At 45.0% G+C, this 24,998-nt stretch overlaps 1 protein-coding gene across 1 annotated transcript; it reads left to right on the top strand.

The window, feature by feature from the left end:
• Positions 1-2,934: 2,934 nt before the first annotated feature.
• Positions 2,935-7,490, top strand: LOC148024372 (uncharacterized). The gene is made up of 2 exons (XM_087694002.1): positions 2,935-6,163; positions 6,741-7,490. The coding sequence occupies exons 1-2, from the start codon at positions 3,502-3,504 to the stop codon at positions 7,124-7,126; spliced, it is 3,048 nt and encodes a 1,015-aa protein (XP_087550128.1). The 5' UTR covers positions 2,935-3,501; the 3' UTR covers positions 7,127-7,490.
• Positions 7,491-24,998: the final 17,508 nt, after the last annotated feature.

Genomic DNA, 24,998 nt, shown 5'->3' with positions numbered 1-24,998 from the left:
CGTATCCAAGTTTGTAGGTGGTGAACTAGTCTCCTTGCCAAGGCCTTGGCGAAGACCTTATATGCTGAGTTAAGACAAGTTATTGGCTGCCAGTTGCTTAGTTGCTCCTTTGCTCCCTTCTTATGAATTAGTTTAACCACCCCTTGGTTGATAGAGATAGGGAGAGCCCCATAGCGGACTGCTTCAGCCCATACTTCCATAAGGGGCACAACCACCAAGTTTTTGAATTCTTGAAAGAATTCATTGGAAAGCCCATCAAGGCCCGGGGATTTTCCCTTAGCTAGAGAATCTATCGAGTCTACTATCTCAATCATTGAGAGGTCCATGTCCAGAATTGGCATTAATTCGGGTGGGATAACTTTTTTCCTATGTCGAGAAATCATGGCTTTGGCAACTGTCTGCTCTAATGTAGGCTTGTTTACTCTCCCAAAAAGATCGAAAAAATGGTTAAAGGTGATTGTTAGGTTTTCTGCTTGGTTTGATGCAAAGGTGCCATTAGGTTTTTCTAGCAGGGGTAGCCTCTCTTTGGCCTGCTTGGCCTTGAGGATACTGAAGTTTACTTTAGACGGTCTATTTGTGTGGTCTAGACGCCCACCAATCTCTAAAAAAGAAGTGTATGCTTTTAGCTTCTAAGGCCTCTTCGTGTCTAAGGGCCAGCCTTCTAGAAAGAAGCAAATCCTGAAGGTGGGATTCCCCTTTTGTTATTCTATTTTCTATGAGAGAGATTTCATGGTACAATTTTGCCTGCTGCTCTTGGCTTACCTTTGTTTATGTTTGTTTTGCCCTACTAAAAAGTCATTGGCTTTCTTTGATGGTTGTTGCCTAGGCTTGGGTTGGGGCTACTTGTCTCATTGAGAAATGTTTAGACCATGTGTTTTCGATACCTTTGCAAACATGATGGTATTTAAATGTGTCTGGGTCCGTGTGAAACCATCCCGCTCTACATGAGGCAGTTGTCGCTTGTGAGAAGGAAGAAATCACTGGTTTATGATCCGATAGCACTATGGTGTGTGATGTGGTTTGGGCATAATCGGCCAAGGATGTGAGGACAGTTGTGGATACATAGCATCTATCTAGCTGAGCTTTCCTTATATACGGCGAGGAGTGGTGAATAGGCTGCAAAATTAGATAAAGATAGATTTTCTTGGGGGGGTGTTCGAGAGGTTACACACCACCAGCTCCTCGTCTGCCGGCTAGGCTACAAATACAAAAAACTGGGCACACTATCTTTACACACTCTATAGAATGGCCGAACTTTAACACAAAAAGTGGGCCATGTTTTAGTGGTATAGCCAATCAACTCTCACAAGAGTGGTGGCAAGGGGTTGAATACAATTAAATGTGCTTGATCTTTTAATGGTAAAAATTTCGTCTCTATTGGGCTGGGCGTGCACAATGCAAGCTGGGTTGCGAGTATTGCCTGTGCAAATGTGTCCATGGTCCGTAAAATTCGGTGCCTACGTGACTTTGCCATGTGTCAAGACGCCCCTTCAAATTTTTGGGTGGGCGGGGGGTTTCCCCTAGGTGTGTATTATGTAACCAACCTCCCTTAGTTAACTAGAGGGTTTGAAATGTACCCGGGCTAAAGGCGGGCAAATTTATTTCTCCATATATAAAAATATATAACGATCCGCAATGCGAATTATTAAAAACAGGGAAAATGTGGGGTATCCGAGCGGCTGACAAAGGATGATGGGCTCGATCCGCAGGGCAGAAGCGTCCCGCTCGAGAGACATTCGGCTCTCTCTCTCTCTCCCCCCCCCCCCCCCCTCGACCCCCCCAAAAAGGGCGTCATTCTTTTCTTGCTCCGCTCAAAACAAACCGAAAGGGATATTTCAAAAGAGAGCAAAACGGATAAAGAATAAGATAAAAACTTTGAACGTCTAATCGTGCCTTGATGGACGAGATAATCCTTGTGGCGAATGGCGATGATGTTCTTTCTCTCTTTCTTGCCTTTCATCATCATCTCCTCGCTGCTTATCAATCATCGCGCCGCGCAGGCCTCTCTCGCACGAGTTCGCCGTCTCCCTAGACTTTTGTGACCCCCACTCTCTCTCCAAGGAGGGAAGGCCAAAGGACTTCGGCCGTCCGGCCCATTCCGGACTACCACATCTATCATCTATCATAAAAAGAAGTTGAAGCTGCAGGACTTTGTATGAAAAAGGTTCGGTACCACGACTTACAAGCAACGGGAACAAAGGCCGCCTGCCCCTGCTCCTGGGGCTTGCAGGCCTTGAGATCTTACTAAGTTATAAGCATATATATATATATATATAAATTTAGCAAACAATTTTGTATTGCATTCGTGATTAGCCCAATTAAAAACATAATTAGAGCTTAGGTTAATAGAAGAGAGGCTTTATCAGAAAGGGCACTTGGCAGATGGGTCCACTCATCATTGTTGCATTCGTAATTGGTTAATTAAAAACATAATTATTAGAGCTTAGGTTAATAGAAGAGATGCTTACCAGAAAGGGCACTTGGCAGATGGGTCCACTCCTTACAATGATGAGAGAGAGAGAGAGTCTCTAGACTCTGAGACTCTGAGAGACTAGAAGTCTTTGAGTCAAGCCTGTGCTGAGTGCGCTGAGGTGATGTGGGCCGCAAAGCTGAAAGAAAGCCTGAAACCGTGCTGTTTTGTTTTGTTTTGATTAGGCCATTAGAATAACAATTGTTGGATTATGGTATGGTGCAGCGGGCTCTGACACACAGCGAAAGTACCCCCGCCGGCCACCATCGGCTTTTGCCAGAGAGAGAGAGAGAGTGTGTGTTTGTGTGTGTGCTATCCATCATCTGCTGCTGGCCACGCCATCTGCAACCCTCCCACCCGACAGGGACTGGGGACTCGGGGAGCTAGTAGTCTAAAAGGGCTCATGTCCGGGAGTTTTATGAGGGGAAGTGGGGCGTTATATCATGCGAACGGTGGGTGGGGGCATAGAAGGATCTCAGTCGCTCAAAAACTCAAAACATAGAACTTAGCACAGATCTGAGACTCCACGAGAGAGAGAGAGAGAGAAGGGGTGGCCGGTGGGGAGAGACCGGGCCATGCCCACTAGCGCAGGAGCTTTCAGGCTTCAGGTTAGGATATAAAGAATGTGAAGTGGCAGTTTTTGACCGTGTGGTTGCCAGACTGCATTTATAAAAGTGAGGAGAGGGAAGAGGTGAGAGTTAAGGTCAGTCGTTGGACGACTTATATGAGAAAAAGAGAGATGTGAGGGAGCCTTGCTTGTAGTGAAAGAGAGAGAGAGAGAGAGAGAGAGAGAGGGGAGATGGGAGGTTTTCGACAACGTTTCAGTTGTTTTGCGAGAGGGAGTGTAGTAAACACAGGAGTGAATGCGATGGAGCGTTGAGGCGTTATTAGAGAAGGAGAGAGAGAGAGAGAAGAGAGTGAGAGAGAGATGCCATCCGTAGCGGCAGCGTATATAATGCAAGTGCAGGTCAGAATAATCCAGGGAGCAGCAGTTCATTGATCGGAGTGAGGAAGAAGTCCGAAGAAAGACCATGAGTGTGAAGGAAGGCTCTGTGGCGGCGTGGCTAGCGGCGATATTGATGCTGATGACGGCGGCGGCGCTGCCGGCCGCCAGTGATCGCGTGGCGGACATGGAGGCCCTCCTGGACATAAAAGCGGGGCTGGAGGATCCGCAGGGGGGGCTCAAGGACTGGGCGCGGCCGGCAGGCGGGGCTGGGGCCGCGGGCGGGCGGCCACCGCCCTGGTGCGGCTGGCGGGGCGTGCAGTGCAACTCGACGGGGGTGGTGGTGGGGCTGGACCTGTCGGGTCTGAGCCTGTCGGGCGCCATCCGGGACAGCATCCAGCAGCTGGGCGGGGGCCTCGCCAGCCTCAACATCTCCAACAACCGGCTGGGCGGGCCCCTCCCGAGCTCCTTCACCAACCTCACCCGCCTGCGCTCCCTGGACATCAGCTACAACGCCTTCAACGCCTCCCTCCCGCCGGGCTTCTACCGTCTCAAGGCCCTGGCCCACTTCACCGCCTACAGCAACAACTTCACGGGCGCCCTCCCCCTGGAGTTCGTCCACCTGCCAGACCTCCAGCACTTCGACCTCGGCGGCAGCTACTTCTCGGGTCCCATCCCCTCCGAATACGGCGCCTTCCCGTCCGTCCAGTACCTCGACCTCTCCGGCAACTCCCTCAACGGCTCCATCCCGCCCCAGCTTGGCAGCCTGCCGTCCGTCCGCCTCCTGAAGATCGGTTGGAACACATATTCCGGCGGCCTCCCGCCCGAGCTCGGCAACCTCTCCACCCTTGAGACCCTCGATGTCACCGCCGCCAGTCTCTCGGGCCACATCCCGGCCGAGCTCGGCCGCCTGTCCCGCCTCAACACCCTCTTCCTGTACCAAAACTCTATCTCCGGCAGCATCCCGCCGGAGCTCGGCAATGCCTCCGCTCTCATGTCTCTCGACCTCTCCCAGAACAACCTTTCCGGCGTCCTGCCGGAGCCTGTAGCGCGCCTGCCGAAGCTCACCATGCTCAGCCTTATGTACAACCAGCTCACTGGGGACATCCCTGCCGCCATTGCTGAGCTGCCATACCTCGAAACACTTCGCATTTGGAACAATTCGTTCTACGGCCAGCTGCCACAGCGCCTTGGGAGCATATCCCCTTTGAAATGGTTTGATGCCTCTGCAAACCAGCTCACAGGCCCAATACCTCCCAATCTCTGTGCTGGGGGTAAGCTGTTCAAGCTCATGCTCTTCTCCAATAGCCTGTCCGGGCCTATCCCCAGTAGCCTGGCAAGTTGCCTCGCCTTGCAGCGCCTCCGCCTTGAAGATAATCAGCTCAGTGGCCGCCTCCCACCGGGCTTTGGTTCCCTCCTGAACTTCACCTACCTCGATGTCTCCAACAATGGCCTCTCAGGCCCCCTTCCTAATGACCTCTTCTTTGCCCCCGTGCTCCAATTTGTGGATGTCTCCCACAACCCCCTCTCCACCCCCCTCCCTCCTTCGTTATGGCACATGAATAGCTTGCAGAAGCTCTACGCCTCTTCTGCCCTCATCTCTGGCAGCATGTTCAACATCACCCAATGTCCCCCGATTATCACTCTTGATTTGTCTGGGAATCAGCTGCAAGGAACTATATCATCTGGATTGGGATTGTGTCAAAAACTCATCCTGCTCAACCTCGCAAACAATGATCTATCTGGACCCATCCCGACTGAGCTAGCGAGCCTGCCTGTGCTGTCGGCATTGGATCTCTCACATAACTCATTGATTGGATCAATACCTTCAAACTTTGAGAATGCCACAGCTTTGGAAGTGCTGGATGTGTCATACAACAATCTTACAGGAGCTGTGCCATCTGGTGGATTATTCAAGATAATCAATCCGAGCATGCTGGTGGGCAACAAAGGTCTCTGTGGCGGTGTGTTGGGTGCTTGCTCATATGCAGCCAATGGTGCTGCTGGTCTCCCTCCATCTGGCAAAAGAAACCTGCAGCCACTTGTGTGGGTTGCTGGAGCCATTTTCGCAATGACGCTGGTCATCTTAGTGGCTGCATCAAGGTGCTTCTACAAGCAGTACAGGTGGTATATCTGCAGCAAGTTTAGGCAAGAAGGAGAAGAAGGTCCCTGGAAGCTAACAGCCTTTCAGAGATTGAGCTTTACAGCAGATGACATAGTTCAATGCTTGACCACAAACAATATAATTGGTATGGGAGCAGCTGGAACGGTCTATAGGGCAGATGTGCCTAGTGGTGAGGTGGTTGCTGTCAAGAAGTTATGGAGGAGTCAGAAGGATGTGATAGACTATAAAGAGCCCCACATTTTGGGGGAGGTGGATGTGCTCGGGAGCGTGCGGCATCGAAACATCGTCAGACTGTTGGGATGTTGTTCTAGTGACGAAACCACATTGCTGCTGTATGAATACATGCCTAATGGTAGCCTGGGTGACCTTCTACATGGGAATAAGGAGGCCAATGTCTTGGCAGATTGGATGACTAGATACAAGATAGCCATGGGAGTAGCACAAGGCCTGTGCTACTTGCATCACGATTGCTTCCCTGTGGTTGTTCACAGGGACGTTAAGTCTAATAATATCCTGCTAGACTCAAACATGGAGGCCAGGGTGGCTGACTTTGGTGTTGCCAAGCTGGTGGATGATACGGAATCCATGTCAGTGATTGCAGGATCCTATGGATACATTGCTCCTGGTGAGGAACTGCGTGCATATGATGTGTGTTAGTTCAAAGTTTTAATTTCATTTGCAAGGAAGTTTGAATGATTGTCGTGTTGTCCGTCCCATTCATGGATGTGTTTGTTAAGAGGCTTCTTACCGGCTTGATGCTCTGGGCCCCTAGGCAGGCCCGCCTGGCATCAATATCAAGCAGCTAACCAGCAGTACCTGTTGCATGAACTCAACTTCTTGGAGTTTTAAATATTGCACAATTTTGACAAGTGTTGGAAGTATGACTTGGTAGTTAGTTTTGTTCTCGAGCGACCTTTTCTTGTGAATGGTGTACGCATGAATAGGTAGTAGCTACTTGCAACTGCATTACCTAATAGATGGTATGGATTGCTTTAGCTATTATGATCGAAGAAGAGAAAGTATTGCTGATTTGTTAAATTGATTCTTTTGTCAAATGCTGCAGAGTGTGCATATTGTGTCTTTTGCCTTTGATTGGAAAGTGAATTGCATTACCTGCTTAATGGTATGGATTGCTTTGGGTATCATGATGAAAGCAGAAGGGTAAGTAATGCTGACTGATTGATTGATTGGTTGGTATGCAGAGTATGCATACACGATGCAGGTGGATGAGAAGAGCGACATATACAGTTTCGGGGTGGTGTTACTGGAGCTGCTGACAGGGAAGAGGCCGATAGAGCCAGAGTTTGGGGAGGCGGCCAACGTAGTGGAGTGGGTGAGGGAGCGGGTGCAGAGGGCGGCGACGGAGGGGGAAGGAGGGGGGGCGGGGGTGGCGGAGGCGGTGCTGGACGCGACGATGGGGGGGGCGTCGCTGAGCTGGGTGCGGGAGGAGATGATGCTGGTGCTGCGGGTGGCCCTGCTTTGCACCAGCAAGGCCCCCATCGACCGCCCCTCCATGCGGGACGTGGTTACCATGCTCTCTGAAGCAAAACCCCGGAGGAAATCTACTTCCTTACCTCGTCACACGTGAGAGGTTATATCTATCCCTCTCTCTCTCTCTCTCTCTCTCATCCATGTATTATCTAACGCCCTCCGTTATGTGAATATCTCTCTTCATTATTCTTCTTAATACCGAGGCACATCCGCTACCTTACTTCCTCCTTACTAGCCCTACGTCCCAATCCAACACCTCATCACCTTTGCCTGTGTGCACCTTCCATCCCCTCCCACCCACCATCTTTGCACTTGCCCCATGCCCCACACGTACCTATGTCCCCTTTGATTCACACATAATTCTAAGGTTCCCCGCCCCCCACAGCTATCATACAAGTGTATAAGGTTTGTAATGGCACTCGCTTAATATTGGATGTGCTTAAAGAGCTCCTTTCTAATAAGTTGGATTGTTTCCAAATGAGCCTTTTGAATATACTTGAGATGCCGGTCTTGAAGCTTTGTACTTGCTTTGTAAAAATAAAGGCCTAAGGTTTTGAGTAGGGAGAACTTGGATGAGGCTAATCGTTGATTCACAAACTCTATACAAGTTATGATAAAAACCATCATGCCACCTTTCACCCTTAGTTGCTACATTTGATTCTTATCTTTTTTGTACATGAAGTAATTGAGCTTCCTTCAATGGGTGGTGGCTCTCTTTTGTACATCAAGTAACTCAACCTCCTTAAGTACTATAAATGTGACAAGGGTCAAAAGTAGACGTGACTTCTCTTTGCTCACACTTACAACATTGACTTTGATGTTCAAAAGAGAAAAATTGAACCCTTTAGTGATGTAATCTTTGAGGAAGGGGGTTAATGTTCCTTTGACGATTTGAGGACTAATGAAGGTGTTTTTACCTTCATAATATGTCTAGTTCTCAAAAGTATGGTAATTGCTTGAGCAATCATGGGCATGTTATATAGAATACCCTAAAAAGTCCTCAATCATACCTCTTGTCTTCCTTCACACGCAACCTTGGTTGTTTGTCTTATCACAAGTCTTTTGTTGTCAATTGTAGATTCCTTTTACTAGTGAAACTCTATCTTTTGACAATAACTTGATCATCATGCGAGAATCATAGTTTGCTTTCTTTAAAGACTTAAACTAAGTTATAGATTTGAAGTTAGGAGCTCATCTTGGTTGGTTAAATAAAGCTCACAACTATGCTTGTGGGTTTGTGCATTTGATTCTAGTTCTTGTCAAACATAGGGCTTTTCTCATTTGCCATGAGACGATTTGTAGCGTATTTTATAAAAGAATGAATTTTCTTTGCAGGTCAAAAAATAGAAGGCTAACGAATTAAAAATGTCAATATATTTACTATAAATGCATTTGTTTTTTACACATAACTTTTTGCTTCTTACCATCAAAGCAAAACTACACTTCAACAATGATGATTGTGCTTAGTTTTGAAGTGCATCAAGTATGAAGCATTGTTTAGTGGCCCACATATGGGGACATTTCCTAATGCTTTGGTAATGGAAAAGTGGGCCCATCCAAATTCACTTTGAGAAGTTGTTCAATTACTTAGTTGAAAGTGTGGTCCCATACTCACTTCGAGGCTATCCATTTACTTAGCCAACTTGAGATAAAGTGTCCACTAGTATCTTGCAATGTTATTTCACTTATGTCATTTCCATGTTGGTTTGTGGAGGGTATACAAATTTCTTAAAGATGATGTGATCTACATTTTGTCCACTTTACAATTGTAATCTAGTACACTATGTATGAGTTAGAATCAAAGCAACATAAAGTTGTTAAAGTTGATGTAGCATTTATTGCCCCACTCATATGCATGTTTAGCTGTTCTATAGGGGTTTAGAAACATCTATATTGATTTACTTGTCTAAATGAAACTAAACATTTAATTAAACATGTGGTACACCACTAACATGCATTATTCAATTGATGTAAGAAAATCGATCTTTGAAAGAATATACAATAATGAGAAGGATTAGAAGGAAGAAAACTATTCCATTGTACCGCATTATTGCTATTATTAACCTCCCTTTGGAAAGACGGATAAAAAGTCAAGAAACCAGAGACGAAAACTCAAGCACTAGAATTTTTTAAGCCATGTTGTGATGTTTTGGGGTTAAGATTTTTATTTTTGGGCGCTTGTAAAATTTTGAAGAATATTATTCAACACTTACATTTTTAAAGAGAGTTGAGCTAGCTCCCATGGAAAATATAAAATATTTCATAGTTAGAATAGTTGATCGCTAACGAACATTAGGTGTTGCAGCCATGTGCTTCGATTCTTTTTAGGTTGAGAAACAGCGAGAAAGATTAGTTCTTTTTAGATTGAGAAAGATCAAGTATAGATTAATCAAAGGAGGCCTAGTATTGGATAAAAAAGAGGATAGAGTATATGTATTAAAAATGGAAAAATGAATGGATAAGCTCATTCTTGTGATGTGTAATGCTGAAAGAGCTCTCCTCCTGTGTCTTACTTCCACCTTGCTTGTGTGGAGAAAATGAGAGGGTGAGTACGTGGGAGAGGGAGTGATGGTTGTTGAGGTGTATTTAGTTGAAGGCCTTAATAGCAAGAATTCCAAGGAAAGAGGTGCAAAGAAAATGGATATTAAAAATTAATAAAGAAAGGAGACTTAATTTAAGGAATCACCAAAAGAATGCATAAACTTCATATGTGATGAAAAAACCCAAGATACATGTAACAACTATCAAATATCATCAACTGTCAAGGCTTCCCTCACTAATATTATGCATAGAAATTGAGGAAAACCCTTTGATATCTTCAATATTTGATTTTGGCCCTATTCTCTACGTATTTACATTAGTAAAAGAGAGTCTTCTCACTGCCCAAGTTACATCCAAAATAAAGCATTGACATGCTCCAAGCATATACCCAAAGCATACACTAATATGGTTCTTATAAGTGGTTCAATACCCTATAGAGATTGAGGGAAAATTATTACGATAGTAATATATTCTTTGTATTTGCAATCCCAAATTCACTCCTCTACTCCTCTTGATAAGCACCAAGCTCCTACCAAGCATACTTGAGAAGAGGCTTCTTGTACATGACCCTTAGAGCACTCAGAAAGAAGTAGGCCAAGTTTTTTTACAACAGTTATTTACTCTAGTGGACAACATACATGTCTTGTTCTTGCTTGTGGCAGTAGGCCATGAACTCCTCCAAAAACTCTTGTTTTGTTTGTTTGTTCTTAGACTCTATGTCTTCCTTGACTATAACTCTTTACTTTCTTTCTTTAAGCCTTGCTTGTTCATGTATAAGCTTCTCCCTTCTCTCCCCTTTGTTTGCATTGTTCAACTTATCCTTTTCCTCACATTTATTCTCCAGGCCACATCCTCTTATGTTTTGTTTTGTTAAAGAAATTCGCCCATAAGTCTTCATTAAGCTTACTAAGCTTTCAAGTTTGTAACTCTCGATCATAAGCAGACTTTTGTTTTTGCAAGTTTTAGCATGATTTACCACTTTTCCTCTTCATGAGAAGCCAAATTGTTGTTAGTTCATACATAGATAAGTCATTGTAGTAGCAAGTAAATTTCTCAAAAAACCCATTATACCTTGATCTATATGCATACCACTGAAGTCTTTGATACATGACTTTGCTTATGCTTTTATATTTTGGACATAGTGTCGTATGACATTGTTGTGTGAAGCTCTTTTTCCTTCCTTTCCTCTCTTTTGTGTTTTCATGAGCAACCTTTGAGTGATTGAGGCTATTAAGATGGAGTGCATTTTGTTAACCCCATAGCAAGACAGAGAAAATGGAAGTGAATAAAATTCGAGAAAATTAAAAAATACGGAGCAAAATGGAAAGGCGGTCCGACAAAAGATTAAGAGGAGAAAAGGCCAAAATAGTAAGGACAACCTTAAAAGTCGAGGTAAGGAAAAGGTTCATTTTAAAATGTAAAGGTGCCCCAATATTTTTATAAAAGAGTGTTAGGATCCCTCCTGTGCAATTTGTAAAGAGTAAATGAGCATAGGTGAAGGCATAATGTAAATAGAGGGGAATGGAAAAAGAGAACCTTGGCAAGATGGCTGGTCATGGTAAAAGGAGATGCGTGCCCAAAGTGATGAGGCCATGTATAAAAGCCAAAAGTGAATAGAAAAGCTCATTCTTGGTGTGTGGCAAAAGTGGCTCTCCTCTTATTCTTCTTCTTCTTGCTTGCTTGTGCTTGTGCTTGAGAGAGGGAGTGTGAGAGTATAAGGGAGTGAGTGTGAGGAACTGTGATGGAGAAGCTCTCCATATTTTTCTCTTCTTTTCTCTTCTTTTCTCTTCTCTTCTCTCATCTCTCGCACATGCGGCTACAGAGCATGGATCTTGAAGGTGGAGGATTGAGTTGGCTTGACCTTGCATCTCAGATTGTGGAGCTACTGGTGTGCTTGAGAAAGGAGGTTACTTGATGGAGCATTGAGGTAAGCTCACTCCACTCATAGGCTTGAGAGCACGTACAACTATGTGAGAGGTAGCCATTAGCATTTGGCTTGAAACGCTTGAGCAATAAGCAGTTCGTGGGTCTTGGGGGTTGAGCGAAAGCTCCGACATCTTGGTTCCATTGCCAAAACCAACGGATTTGAGCCTTGAGTGCTTGCATGCTTCAAATCGAGCATCGGACGGTTTCTCCAAACCGGTGCTTGCGGTAGATAGGTAGGAAGAAAGGGCATGTGATTTTTGTTGCAAGTAAGTGTTTTGGATTTTTTGAGGTTTGGATAAGTTAGTTGGATTAGCTTTAGCATTTGCTTGTGATTTGTTGGCATTTGTAAGCATTTAGGTAAGGAAAAAATAGGGGAAAAGAAAGGAAACCATAGTAGGGTTTTGTGCAATAGTAGGTCTAAATCAAAGGAAAATAGGGTTGAAATCCAACAAAGAAGGGGAAAAGGCATCCAAGGAGTGTCGAAGAGGGGGTCTAAAACCTTGAGAAAGGGGGAAAAGAGCTCATTTTCAGTTTCAACACTTTGAGAGAGAGAGAGAGTTGGAGATCTAGGGCAAAGATGAGATTGAGCGCATCGATTCAAAGGTTTTTGACTATTCTAGGTACATACAAACCTTCCCTAGTAGTTAATCATTGATTTTGGAAGTTCTCAGCATTTGGCATCAACCATGGAGGTCAAACGAATTAAATTCTTGCCTCGCGGGCCATTTGTGCCGCCAAAATTGGACACACGTCGCGGAGTGCGATTCCTAGATCGGACCACTTGAACTCAAACGGTCCGATTTGGTCACTTGGACACCCATAGTTCACCATTCGATGGGACGTCATTAGCCAATCGGGTTGGACAGCTTGGCTCGAATAGAATCGGACTTAGACTGTCCGATTTTGACAATATACTCGAACACCAAACTCAGACTCGAACCTCCGATTTCCTCACTCGGACAGGCCCAAAATCAAACAGTTTAATTCTGGGAATTTGACCTCTAATAATCGAACACACTAACCAAAAATTTAAAACTGACCAATCTAACACATCCCAGGCTAGGTAGGGCTCAGCTCGGAGCAAGGCAAGGCCCGTGTAGGCATCTAAACACATTGGATGGCTCATAGAGTCTCCAGACTTCATGATTGCAACTCAACTGCCTTGGAAGCAATCTCAAACAAGCCTCATGTGTGTTCAGTGTCTTCCCGCATGCGGAGTCTCTTTAAGAAAGATGTCACCCACATGTGGAGTCTCATTGAGAGAATCCCAGGCAGCCGACAGAGTGACCTAGTGAGTGAGTGGTCTCCATCGTATTCATAAGAGGAATTAGGAGTGAAGAGCTCTACAAGGCCTTGGTAGGCAACTCGAACCTGCAGAGGGACGTGCTAGCTAGGGTCTTTGAAGAAGCCATACATGTAGACAACATACTCAAGAAGATGAGCTCGAGAGTCACAAGTCGAGATAGTGCAGTCTCTAGAACCTCAAAGAGAGCTACCACCGCTAGCGAGAGATCTAGTCAAGGTAGCCAAGAGAAGGGGAAGAGTGTTGATCCGAGCCAAGAATTGGCAGATGTAAAGCTAGAGCTGGTCAATCTCTAGGAAATGATTAGAAGGCCTGCATGGACTCACGTACAATGTGTCTGTTGTGGAGGAAACCACCTCTCAACTGAGTGCACAAATTCTAGATCCTGACCTTATGCCAATTGTGGTAAGTTCGGTCACGATGCTATGCATTGCTGATTATCGAGGCAATTACCATATCTGTAGCTTTATAACTAGCCTTACTACTTGGGGAACAGACCATTGCAATTCATAAGGGGAGTTCCATTAGCTCTCCCAGTGTCTAATAATGCCAAGCCAGTTGTCCCCAGAATAGACATCAACCATAGGCATACCTAGACCACCTAGACCCTTCATGGCCCTTCCATCGAGTGACACTCTAATACATTATGTAGAGGAGTTGAATGAGGATGAGACATACGTGAACCCTTATGTCTCGCAGGATGATGAGGGCAATCCCACCCTAACGGACTTTAGACCAGTGCCAATGTGATAGCATTAGGACGGGGAAGGGGTAGAGGCCTAGGAGGGCAAGGCCAAGACTCAACCTCATGCTGGACTTGTGGCTAGCAACTTGTGACCATCCAGGGCATATCTCATCTCGTTGCCCCTGAAATGAGAACAAGCTAATCGAGAAAAGGCCTGACGTGAGATGCCCCTTGTGTGGAATCACTCACTTATATGCCGAATGTCTTGAGTGAAAACCATCTACTAGCTCAACCATCGTACCTTCTGTACCCTTGCGGCTATTTCCAGTCAAACACTTATGGTGATGCCACTCCCATCTCATTGAATGTCATGACTAGGGCACAAACGAAGCAGGCCACTATTTCATTGCTAGGACCTAGTAGCCTAGATGCAACCTCGATAAGAAAGAAGACTTGTCGAAGAAGGAAGAAAAAGAGGGATGACGCCAAGGTGACACTAAAAACGGACAATGCGACCACACTAGAGAGAGGGAAGTAGGTGGCGGATGCAGAGACAGAGACTTTAGCACTTCAAACCATGGAGAAGGGGAGTGCCAAGGTTGAAGAATATCTTGCTAATCCAAAGCATCAATTGGAAATAGTCGACAAGGTTAAGGAGTGGGTGAGAGAAGCCCAAGAGCATCTAAAGGATGCCGAACCCGCCGTCCTAGAAGATGCATAAACTCAAGAGATGCATTCTCACCTCAAACAAAATCACAAAGACAAGGCTTAGACACCATCGATAGGCAAGTTGCTCAAGACCAATGGAAAAACAGTGTAGGGCAAGACAAAAGGCAAGTGGATAATGGCCTGGTTTGATGACATTGCTATCGGCTCCTATGACATTGCGGATGGGAGATTTGCTTAGGCAAATTCCTTCATTATGGCAAGAATTGAAGCAATGGATAAAGGGATCTAACAAGCCAAGAGTAGTTGACTTGCATGAGAATGAGTCAACCATGCAAATACCTAGCCTCACATTGAACTCAATGCCCAAGTCCTTGCATGTGAATGCCTTCTGGGAAGGCACATAAATGCATGCAGTCCTACTAGTGGTAGCACTAGGAGATGTCATAAGAAAGGGAATTGTAGACATGGGAGCAGGAGTTAGTATACTTAGCCATGCGATTCTGTAGGTTTGGGGTAACCTGCTAGTGGAGACCACAAGGTTTAATGTCACGGTAGCTAATGGCATGAAAGTTAAGCCATTCGGAGTATTGAAGGATTGGCCCTTGAAGATAGCAAGTGTCCAATTCTCAGAGTGAACTTCATCATTATGAAGGGGGTAGATTACGATATCTTGCTAGGCAGACCATGGATGAGGAATGTGCGACTGATCGAAGACTAGGGTAACGGTCTCATATTCCTAGGTAATAGATTGAAGGCAGCAAGAGTTGAGGTGGATAAATTCATGTGGACCCTTGATGAAGTACATTCCTTGCCTTAAGAAGAGACGAGCATGATTGGATGCACGTGCTAGCACGATTGACCTGTTGTTTTCAGATGAGGAGAAAGATTATAAGCAGGCTAGAAGAATAGCCGGTTACTTCCATAAATCCACCGCACCTTAGATTCTAAGGGGTAAGATCCTACCATCACTCCCACTCTGTATGATGGCCAGAAACCCTAGTAGGCAACAAATACCCACCCCTTTCCATATCTCATTTAACATACTTCAACTCTAGGGGATTCTTGACTATCTAACAAGAGAGCTAGTAGTTGGTTACCCAACTGCTAATCTCAAGCCGCTTCAAGATCTCATGGATGAACCGAGATGGCGATGGACCAAAGTGCACGACAACCTAAACCTTATGTACAATTGGGCAATGATCACATATGAAAAGAGAGTCGAGAATAGAGACCTAGATGACCACGAGCAGTTGAGAAGATAGCAATTCAGATGAGGAGTACGAGAATTGTTATTCCTCGAATGAAGGCAATGAAGAAGAGGCTAAGACAATAGAGTACAACACTGATGACCGAGTGATCGAACAAATAGAAGTAGACTCCAAGTCGTAGAAGGCCAATGCATTGAGGATTGAAAGAGGAGTCTTTAGAAAAAATGAATGCGATCGCACTTGGTTGAATCACTTAGGTGTGATGGACTATGAGCAAGCAAGGCTAGTCCACCCAAGTGTTGCACCTCTTTTTAGGATGGAGTCAACCTCAAAGTTGCAACCACCAGATGAAAATCCATCCTCTAGTGAGGGTTGTGAGTTTAACTCGGAATCAAAGGTAAGCTTTGAGAGCAATCCAGAGATACCTGACCACCCAAAGCCAAGCGCACCAAAGGGGACATGCTGGTCCACCTAAGGCACAGATGGTTAAAGGAGGAAAAGAGAGGCCAGCCAAAAGGATTGGAAGTCAAACAACAAAAGAAACCCCAAGACCTACCAAAGCATTTTACTAAAATCAAGAAAGGGGACATGATAGTGATCTTGTTGGGTGCAAAGAGACAAGGACAGACAAATGAACCAATAGAATGACCTGCCAAAGTGAAGAAAGTCGACTTAGCAGGGAAAGGGGAGAAGCCTCGACTCGTGTCTATTGCTGAAAAACTGACCAAGCAAGAAGAGGCTAATCTTGTTGCTATCTTGTGAAAGTATATAGATTGTTCACCTGGTCCTTAGATGAACTCAAAGGAGTCAATTCGAGGGTCATAACACATAACATCCCAATGACTCCTGACGCAACTTTAGAGACCTTACTCGATGAATCCAAAGCATGCTCACACCATGACAGAAGAGATCGATAAGCTATTAAATGCAAGAGCACACAGATTGGGTATCGCCCATTGTGATCGTCTTGAAGAAGAATGAAAAAATATGAGTGTGCGTGAACTACAAGAAAGTCAATACCGTGACTAAGAGAGATAATTATTAGTTTCCTTACATGGAGCATATGCTTGAGAGAGTAGCACGAAAAGAGGCCTATAGTTTCCTAGACGGCTTCTCAAGTTACAACCAAGTTCAAGTATACCTTGATGACATGCATAACACAAGATTCACCACACAGAGTGGGGTGTGTCCGCATATATAGTCATGCCATTTGGATTGATGAATTGGGCCTACTACCTTTCAACATTTAATGTGTGCCATCTTCAAGAACATGCTTAGGTGAGAGCTAGAGGTATTTGTTGATGATCTATGTGTGCAGTCTAGTTGGAAGGAACACCTGGATAAGCTTCGCACAATCTTTGAATGATGTAGACTCTATAGTCTCTCTTTGAACCCCCTAAAGTGCCAATTCTGGATGAAACATGGATGCATCTTAGGACGCGTGGTGTCCAAAAAAAGTGTTGCCCCATTGACTCCTCTAAGATCAGGGTTATTGTTGACTTACCACCAACAACCAACTATAAGGAAGTGCAGTGCTTCTCAGGACACACATTGTACTATCGTCACTTCATTCTGAACTATGCATTGATTGCTAGACCACTCTACAAGTTGCTGATTGTATTCGACTGGATAGAGGAGTGCCAACATGCTTATGAGGAATTGAAAAAGGCTCTCACTATCGCACCAATTTTAGGAGCCCCATACTAGAACATAACATTCCATGTGCATATTGATGCATCAAAGTTTGCCATTGGAACCGTTTTGTGCTAGCCTGATGACATAACCTTGATTATCTAGTGAGATTTGCTAGCAAATATGGAGATGAACTACTACACAACAGAGAGGGAAAGTTTGGCGATTGTATTTGCGGTAAAGGAATTTCAGCATTATCTTTTGGCTACACCTTTATCTTCTTCATTGACTATCAAGCCTTGTACCACTAGAGGCATGGCTCGATGGTTACTTCTGCTTTTAGAGTTTAACTTTTCTATGGTTGTATGCAAGGGAAAGCAACACTACATGGCAAATCATATGTCCCATATACCCATAGGAGGGGCCATTAGACAAGGCATTATAGATAACCTCCCCGATGCACACCTTTTTTGCATGTCCAACAAGAATGATTTATTCAAAGCTGACTTGATGCCTTATTGGGCTAACGACATAGTCCAGATCTTAGAGCATGGACTACCAAAGAAACCTATTGAGAAGGCGAGGCTAAGGCGCCTTATCCTTAACATTCAACCCTATCAATTGATCACTAGCCAACTCTATAAGTTAGGGCAAGATGGCCTATTGCGGAGATGTGTGTGTGAGCATGAGAGATGCATGATATGCTGACTGAAGCGCATGGTGGAATTGCATGAGGACACTTTAACTGAGATACCATGATCTGCAAGGTGCTACAATCTCAACTATGGTGGCCCCCATCTTATTCGCGAAGCTGCTAAATTCGTGAAGCATTGTGATGAGTGTCAAAGAACTAATGTTCCTATTTGTAATGATTGGATGGAGTTAATCCCAATCATAGCATGCCAACCATTCAAAAAATGGGGCATTGACTTCATTGGGAAAATTAGTCCTACAACGCAATACTCCTAGGCCAAATACATCATTGTGGCAATGGACTACCTTACAAAATCAGCCGAAACTGGAGCCATGAGAAAGAATGATTCTAGAACCATGACTAAGTTCCTTTGGGAGCAAGTGATCTCATGATTCGGCTGCCCCATCAAACTAGTTAGTGACCAAGGTGCTCATTTCATTAATGGAGTGATTCCCCACTTGCTGTCCACCTTCCTGATCATCCATAGAAAATCATCATCTTACTACCCTCAAGCTAACGGTCACACAAAGTCTATGAACAAGATCTTAATGAATGTCCTGACTAAGGTAGTCTCTGCCTTGCACAGCAACTAGGATAGCAAACTCATGGTGGTATAAGATAGCCTATAACATGGCAATTGGGAAAACACCCTTCAAGATGACCCACGAAATCAAAGCGATTTTGCCAGTAGAGTTTTTCCTCCCTAGCTCAAGAGTAGTAGTGCAGGAGGCGATGGGATGGGAAAGAAGTATGGACTGAATGCTTAGTAGAGCTGGAATGTCTCTCCAAGACACGCCTCCTATCTACTCATATGCTGATCTATGAGAAGGCAATACGTAAGAGTTGGTTTGACAGGCATGTCAAACAGTGTGACTTCGAGCAAGGTGACCTAGTATTGCTATACTCACTGAAGGGCCATTAGCAGAAGATGAAATTCAAAGGATTAGGACCTTTCAAAGACCACAATAGTTGAATAGGCAATGTAGAGCTCAAAACCTTAAAAGGAGAGGCCATAGGCTTCTTTAATGGCAATTATCTCAAGAAGTACTACCCCCCCAATCCATCCATTACACAAGCCGCCAATGCTGCAGCTGCTGTCAACATGAGAGTAGCCACCACGACAAAACTTGAGGATACGAATGAGGAGGAAATATAACCTACCTATCTACAAATCACAATCGCTGCTCAAAAGGCATGTGCTTTTGATGCGCTCACTGATGAGGGAGCTAACTTTAACATCCTTACTCACGAGCATTGGACTCTCATTGGTTAGCTCCAACTACAACCCATCAATGCTAAGCTCAACCCATTTTGGGGGACAGTCCTACCCTCTGCTAGGGAAATGCAAAGGAGTGGTATGTATTGAGACTGAAAGCCTACCCATGATTTTCTATGTGCTACCTACCAAAACCATAGGTAAGGAATCGATGCATAGGATGCGCTTTCAAGAAGTAGGCACATTGCAATGTTGACTACGACGCGCAGTGCATTCACATCACCATTTGTACTATGAGGATAGTAAAAGCTTTTAGCAAGCGCATCGTGGCTCCGCCTAACAAGCCCACATCACCAAAGATAGTAGTATCTAACACAAAGTCTAAGGAGGGGGTCATGACTTGTCCTGCCACCTGCCAAGACCTGACCAATTACAACCCAAGGGAAACGCAACCAAGACTGCTAAACAACAGCTAAAATGGGTACCTAAATGCCAATCACCACCATCTAAAAGCCAACCTGCAAGGACCCATAACTCTCGAGCATCACATTTCTAAGCATGGGAGACATAGTTGGCACTCTAGAACTCGATGAATAGTCACAACGCTACTATGAGAAAAACAATTGGATTTGGGTACCTAAGACTAACAGCATCACACATGCCCCCCTCAGCCAACTGCTACTAGCCCATCTCCAAAGTCTGGTGAGCAACCTAAACCTGCTAAACCACTTAAGACAAAAACAAAACCCATTGAACCACAACAAGTCTATTGACCAAAACCACAATTGGCTATCCCTAAACTGACTCAACCTAACGTTGTTAGTGCCCCCACAATTTCACAACGAGCAAGCAGTACAACATTTGAGCTCCAAACCATGCCCCTCCCACAAGTGGCTAGTCCTCATCCTAAGGATCAATTGAAGCAAGACACCACTTGCTGAGCTATCCATCCCAGTCAAACCCCAACCCACTGCAAACCTTAAACCCTCTTATGAGTGGAGATCTATTTTTGCATTGGTCTCAGATCTAGCTAAGAACACAGGGGATGATTTGGTCACATGCATTAGACACTTGGATGCTACCTTCACAATGCTTTTGCTAAGAGCTACGAACACTTGGACCTAGGCCTCCTAGACGAGCCTTTAGCAATTGATATAAGCACAATGCCATATACCTGGGAAGAATTCGAGTTCATGTTGTCAGAGGGCAGTGATGCGGAAGTGTAGGACAAAGATTGAGAGAGAGTGAACATAGAGAGAAGAGAGAGAGACAGGAGACAGTGAAACACATAAAATCTGCAGTGTAGTATGATGTATAGGAGTGCAAAAATATACATGGGTGTAGAGAATATATCTGTGTGTGTCTCCGTCTTGAGGACCTCGATCTCAGTCAGCTCACATGCCATCACTCACAGCAGGTTGTCTCTGTCAAATCTCAAGATCTAGAATGTATCTAACTGTTGGACCAATCTGCTATAAATAGCAGAAAATATCATGAAAATAGGTGGAATCATGTCGAATGCATTTAATGTAACCGATTGCATAGAAAACATGGCTAACTATAGAAAAATCCTATCCGACTACTATTGTGTCACATGGCACTTGCACCTGTTGACGTGGCTCCTCTGCATTGTCCGTACTGCTGACATGGCACTCTGTTATCCAGAAAATGACTCTCCAACACTCCCTGTCAGATCCTGGACATGTCAAAAGACTAAGGGATTTGGCATGTCTCCAAAGAAGAGCCTGGGGAAGCGCCTTTGTGAACAAATTTGCAAGATTATCCTTCGTCTTGTAGTACTCCACATCAATAGTCGCATCCAAAAGCTTCTCTCCCGAATGAAGTGATAATGGATCTCAATGTGCTTCATCTAGGCATGGAATACAGGATTTCGTACACTAAGGCAATGCAACACTCATTGTCGCATCGCAGAAGAGTAGGACGATTTTGGGGGCAGCCAAGCTCTTCCAACAATCTTCGAAGCCACACAACCTCATATGTGGTGGAAGATGTGGTCTGATACTCAACCTCAATAGAAGAAAGGCCTACCGTGGGTTGCTTCTTGCTACTCCAAGATATAACAACTGTACCTAAGGTAAAATAATAGCTTGTAGGAGACCTCCAATGGTCCATATTGCCAACCCAGATCCAACCTGCAAGAACAAGATTTGAAGCGTATGTCCTTGCAGGATACGAAATCCCTAAGTCAAAGGTCCCCCTCAAATACTGAAGAATCCTCAGGGAAACTTTCCAATGCACATGTTTGGGTTCACTCATGAACCTTGCCAAAAGACCCACAGCAAAACAAAGATCAACACGAGTGTTGAGTACCCAAATCAAGGATCCAATCAACTAACAGTAGTGGGAAGCATCCGTCAAGGGAGAATCTGAGTGTGAAGTGGCCTTCCAGTTCGAATCCATAGGAGTAGAAATGGTCAGACAAGTCCAAAGTCTCCATCTCAAAAGTCACCAAGAGCTCCTAAATGTATCGCTATTGAGAGAGGAAAATCCCCCTTTGAGACTGATAAATCTCATGACCCAAGAAGAAATGAAGAAGCCCCAAATCCGTCATCTCGAACGTCTGATGTAAAGCTGTCATGGTCGCTTGGGCCTTCAGCGCACATGATCCCCTTTCAGAATCAAATAATCAACATATAACACAAACAACACATGACCAGCCTTGGAAGTGTGCGCATAAAGCTGTGGACCGGCCTTGGAGCACTGATATCCCAACTTTGATTGAAGAAACGAGTTAATCTTCTTGTTCCATGCACATGGAGCCTGCTTGAGGCCATACAAGGCCTTCTTTAACCCGTAAACTTTCCCATCCGAGGATCCAAAGCTAGGACGCTACTCAACGTAGATCTCCTCGTGTAAGTCACCATTGAGAAAGGTTGACTTCACATCCACTTCACATCCAATTGATAGACATGCCATCTCCTATGGCCAGCCAAGGCAAGAACAGCTCGAATAGTCACCATATGAGCCGTGGGGGAAAAAGTATCATGGAAGTCAATGCCTAGGCACTGAGCAAAACCTTTAGCAACAAGGCAAGCCTTGTGCTTGTCCAAAGAACCATCGCTAAGGTACTTAGTCTTGAAGACCCACTTGATGCCAATCACCTTCTTGTGAGAGGGATGAGGCACAAGGGACCAAGTTCCATTCCTCTCAATAGCCTCCAACTCGGCTTCCATAGCCTTTCACAAATGATTAGGCTACAATGCCTCCTTCATGGAAGTGGGTTCTCAATCCTACATAACATGGTTCATCAAACAATAGTTAGTGCAAACAAGTTCCGTAGAATGTGCCTGATTCCTTTGTGACCTTCACGGTGCATCCTGCGGTTTTCCCACTCCTCAGGGACCCCCTCTATCCCTGAATCTTAGAGTGTGTCACGGGCCCAACGAGGAGGAGACCACTGTCACTCTCCATCCGCTGAAGACTTGGGAACATCCACCACAGCAGAAGCTCCACTGGGGTGGCCGATGGTGAAAGGGAAGACTCTAAATCATATGAAGAATCTCCATCAAGAGGCTCTGCCTCCAAAGGAGTTGTCTCGAGAGCCCAACTCTCCCCTATATCTCCAAGGACAGGGTGCTCCTCACCCCCCTCTATGGCTAGAACTTCCACGAACCGCACATCTTGGCTCTTGTAGACATACCTCTTGACAGGATCAAACGGACGATAACCTTGGGACTGGGAGATGTAGCAAACAAAAACCTGTCGTTTGGAAGCCGCCTTGAACTTGTCATGCTGCATCTTCGGGATGTGCACATAAGCGTCACACCCAAAGATCCTCAAGTAAAAGACATTTGGCTTAGTCCCAAAGTAAGCCTCAAAAGGTGTCATCCTATCAACGGCCGAAGTGGGAGATCGATTGAGAATGTGAACTGCAGTAGCCACGGCCTCGGCCCACAGAAATTGAGGTGTCTGTCGGTGCTCCATCATGGTGTGCGCTACCTCGATCACACTTCTCTTCTTCCGCTCCAAAATGACATTCTCTTAACGAGTATTGGTGTGTGAATGCCCCTATTCGCACAAAAATGAGCAAACTCATTAGACATAAATTCACCATGCTTGTCTGAATGCAATGTCTTCAGTTGCCAGCCAGATCAGTTCTCCTCGAAGAGAATCAATCCTTGAAGTGAGAGAAAGCCACCGACTTCAATGTCAAGAAATAGACCCAAGTTATCTTGCTGTAGTCATCTACGACCAACATGAAGGACAAGCTCCCCTTCAGGTACTTGGTCCTCATCAAGCCACAAAGATCCATAGATACAAGCTCCACAGGTGAAGTAGACTACCACAAAGCTTTGTTGGGAATCGCATCCTGATGCAGTTGCCCATGAATACAGGAGACACATGGCTGATGGCTCGCCACTATGTCCAGACAAATGATCCTCGCAACGCCTTCTGAAGGTACTCATAGTTCAGGTGACCAAACTGAGCATGCCAAAGCTCGGACTATGTCTAAGAGGTAAGAAGAAGAGAGGTAAGAGCTCTAGAAGACTTCAATTTCTAGATGACATTCTTGTCATAACCTGTAGAGAGAACCTTTCTTGATCCACAATCAAGGACTCGAACAACGTCACTGTCAAACTCCACCAAGAGGCCAAGAGAACAAATCTTATGGATCGAAAGCAAATTATACCCTAAGTCTGGCACATGCAACACTTCGGAAGTGTAGGTGCTACCATGTCCATCTAGAATCAGCTGCATCTCACCCTGAGCAGTAATAAACACAAAAGAGCTATCTCTAAAATGAGAATACGCCCACGCGAAGGTCGCAAATGGACAACACCAACAGGAGAAGGAGTCATGTGCCGTGAGGCACCACTATCCATGATCCACTCTTGAGTCTGGGGAGGTGTCATCATGGCATCTAAAGTCTTTGGTGTAGAGTCCTCAATGACTGCTAAGTGTAGAAAAGCAGTTGATGAGGGTGTAGCCACCGCTCCAAAATCCTTCGTGTCCTTTTTCTTGGTATCCATCTTGTCTTTGTTGGGGCAATCATTTTTCCAATGATCGGTCTTACCACAAATATGCCAAGTCGATTGCTTCTTCTTGTTCTTCTTGGATTTGTTGTCCTTCTTCTTCTTGTGGTCCTTCCCCTTCTTTTGAGAAGCTTGACCAACCAAAGCCTCCGATTTGGAAGCATTCTATCCCTTCAATTGTTCCTCTTGGTCCAAGACCATAGGAACCAACTCTTCCCACCGAAGAGTTGACTCCTGCCCTGATGCAATAAGAGTGGAATAAAAGTTATTGAATCGTGTTGGCAACTAGGACAATAAAGTGATCACCATGTCTTTGGAGGAAATAGGCTTCCCTGATTTTTGAGCCTGCATCTGAAGGTGCCGAAGCTTATTGATGTATTCTCAAAGTGAAGAAAACTTATTCACGAACAAGGTCTGCATCTGCACCTCCAAAGAAACCCTCTTCATCAAGGTCATCTAGTTATACATCTAGTCAAGAGCTCCAACCATATCTCTCGAGCCATCGTCAAGTGCTCGATGTGAGCTATCATGATTGTAGTACAAGATAGAAAAAGAAAAGAACAAATCCTAGAATTCAGTTTGTCCCAATGAGACTAGGCCTTGGTCAACTCCGCACAAGCATTGGAAGAGAGTTTGGACTCATCTCTCACCAAGGGCATGTTAATATCCTCCATCACAAGCTCCGCCAAATCATAAGACTCCAGAATGGCCAACTTCATCACCCACTAGATGCAGTAATTGTCACCATCAAGCTTCTAGATCTAATGGAAGAGCCGGTAGGATAGGCACCTTCCTGTCCATGATCGCCTCGAACTCCGAATCAATCTTTGAAGACATGTTCACCTGCAATGCCTGCACAAATGCTAAATCAACCCCCTCTGATTGTGTAAATGCAACCTATTAGGGCTATTGCCTCCGCTTTCATGAACCTTCTTCAATCGGAGGCGATGAAAAGGTAAAATCTACAAAGGCCTAAAATACAACCTTTCTCCCCTTCGAACAACAATAACATGCAGCAAATTCACCAGCTGGACTCCTTTCCTGCACACCCACACTCGCTTCAGTCTTGTTTCGATGTGTAGCCCTCTTGCTCGCCCTCGA

This window comes from Lygodium microphyllum, chromosome 15, assembly GCF_053477565.2.
Source record: "Lygodium microphyllum isolate KBCC chromosome 15, Lygodium_microphyllum_v1.1.10, whole genome shotgun sequence".
NCBI classification, from domain to species: domain Eukaryota; kingdom Viridiplantae; phylum Streptophyta; class Polypodiopsida; order Schizaeales; family Lygodiaceae; genus Lygodium; species Lygodium microphyllum.
This window is presented reverse-complemented; position numbering and strand designations above follow the sequence as displayed.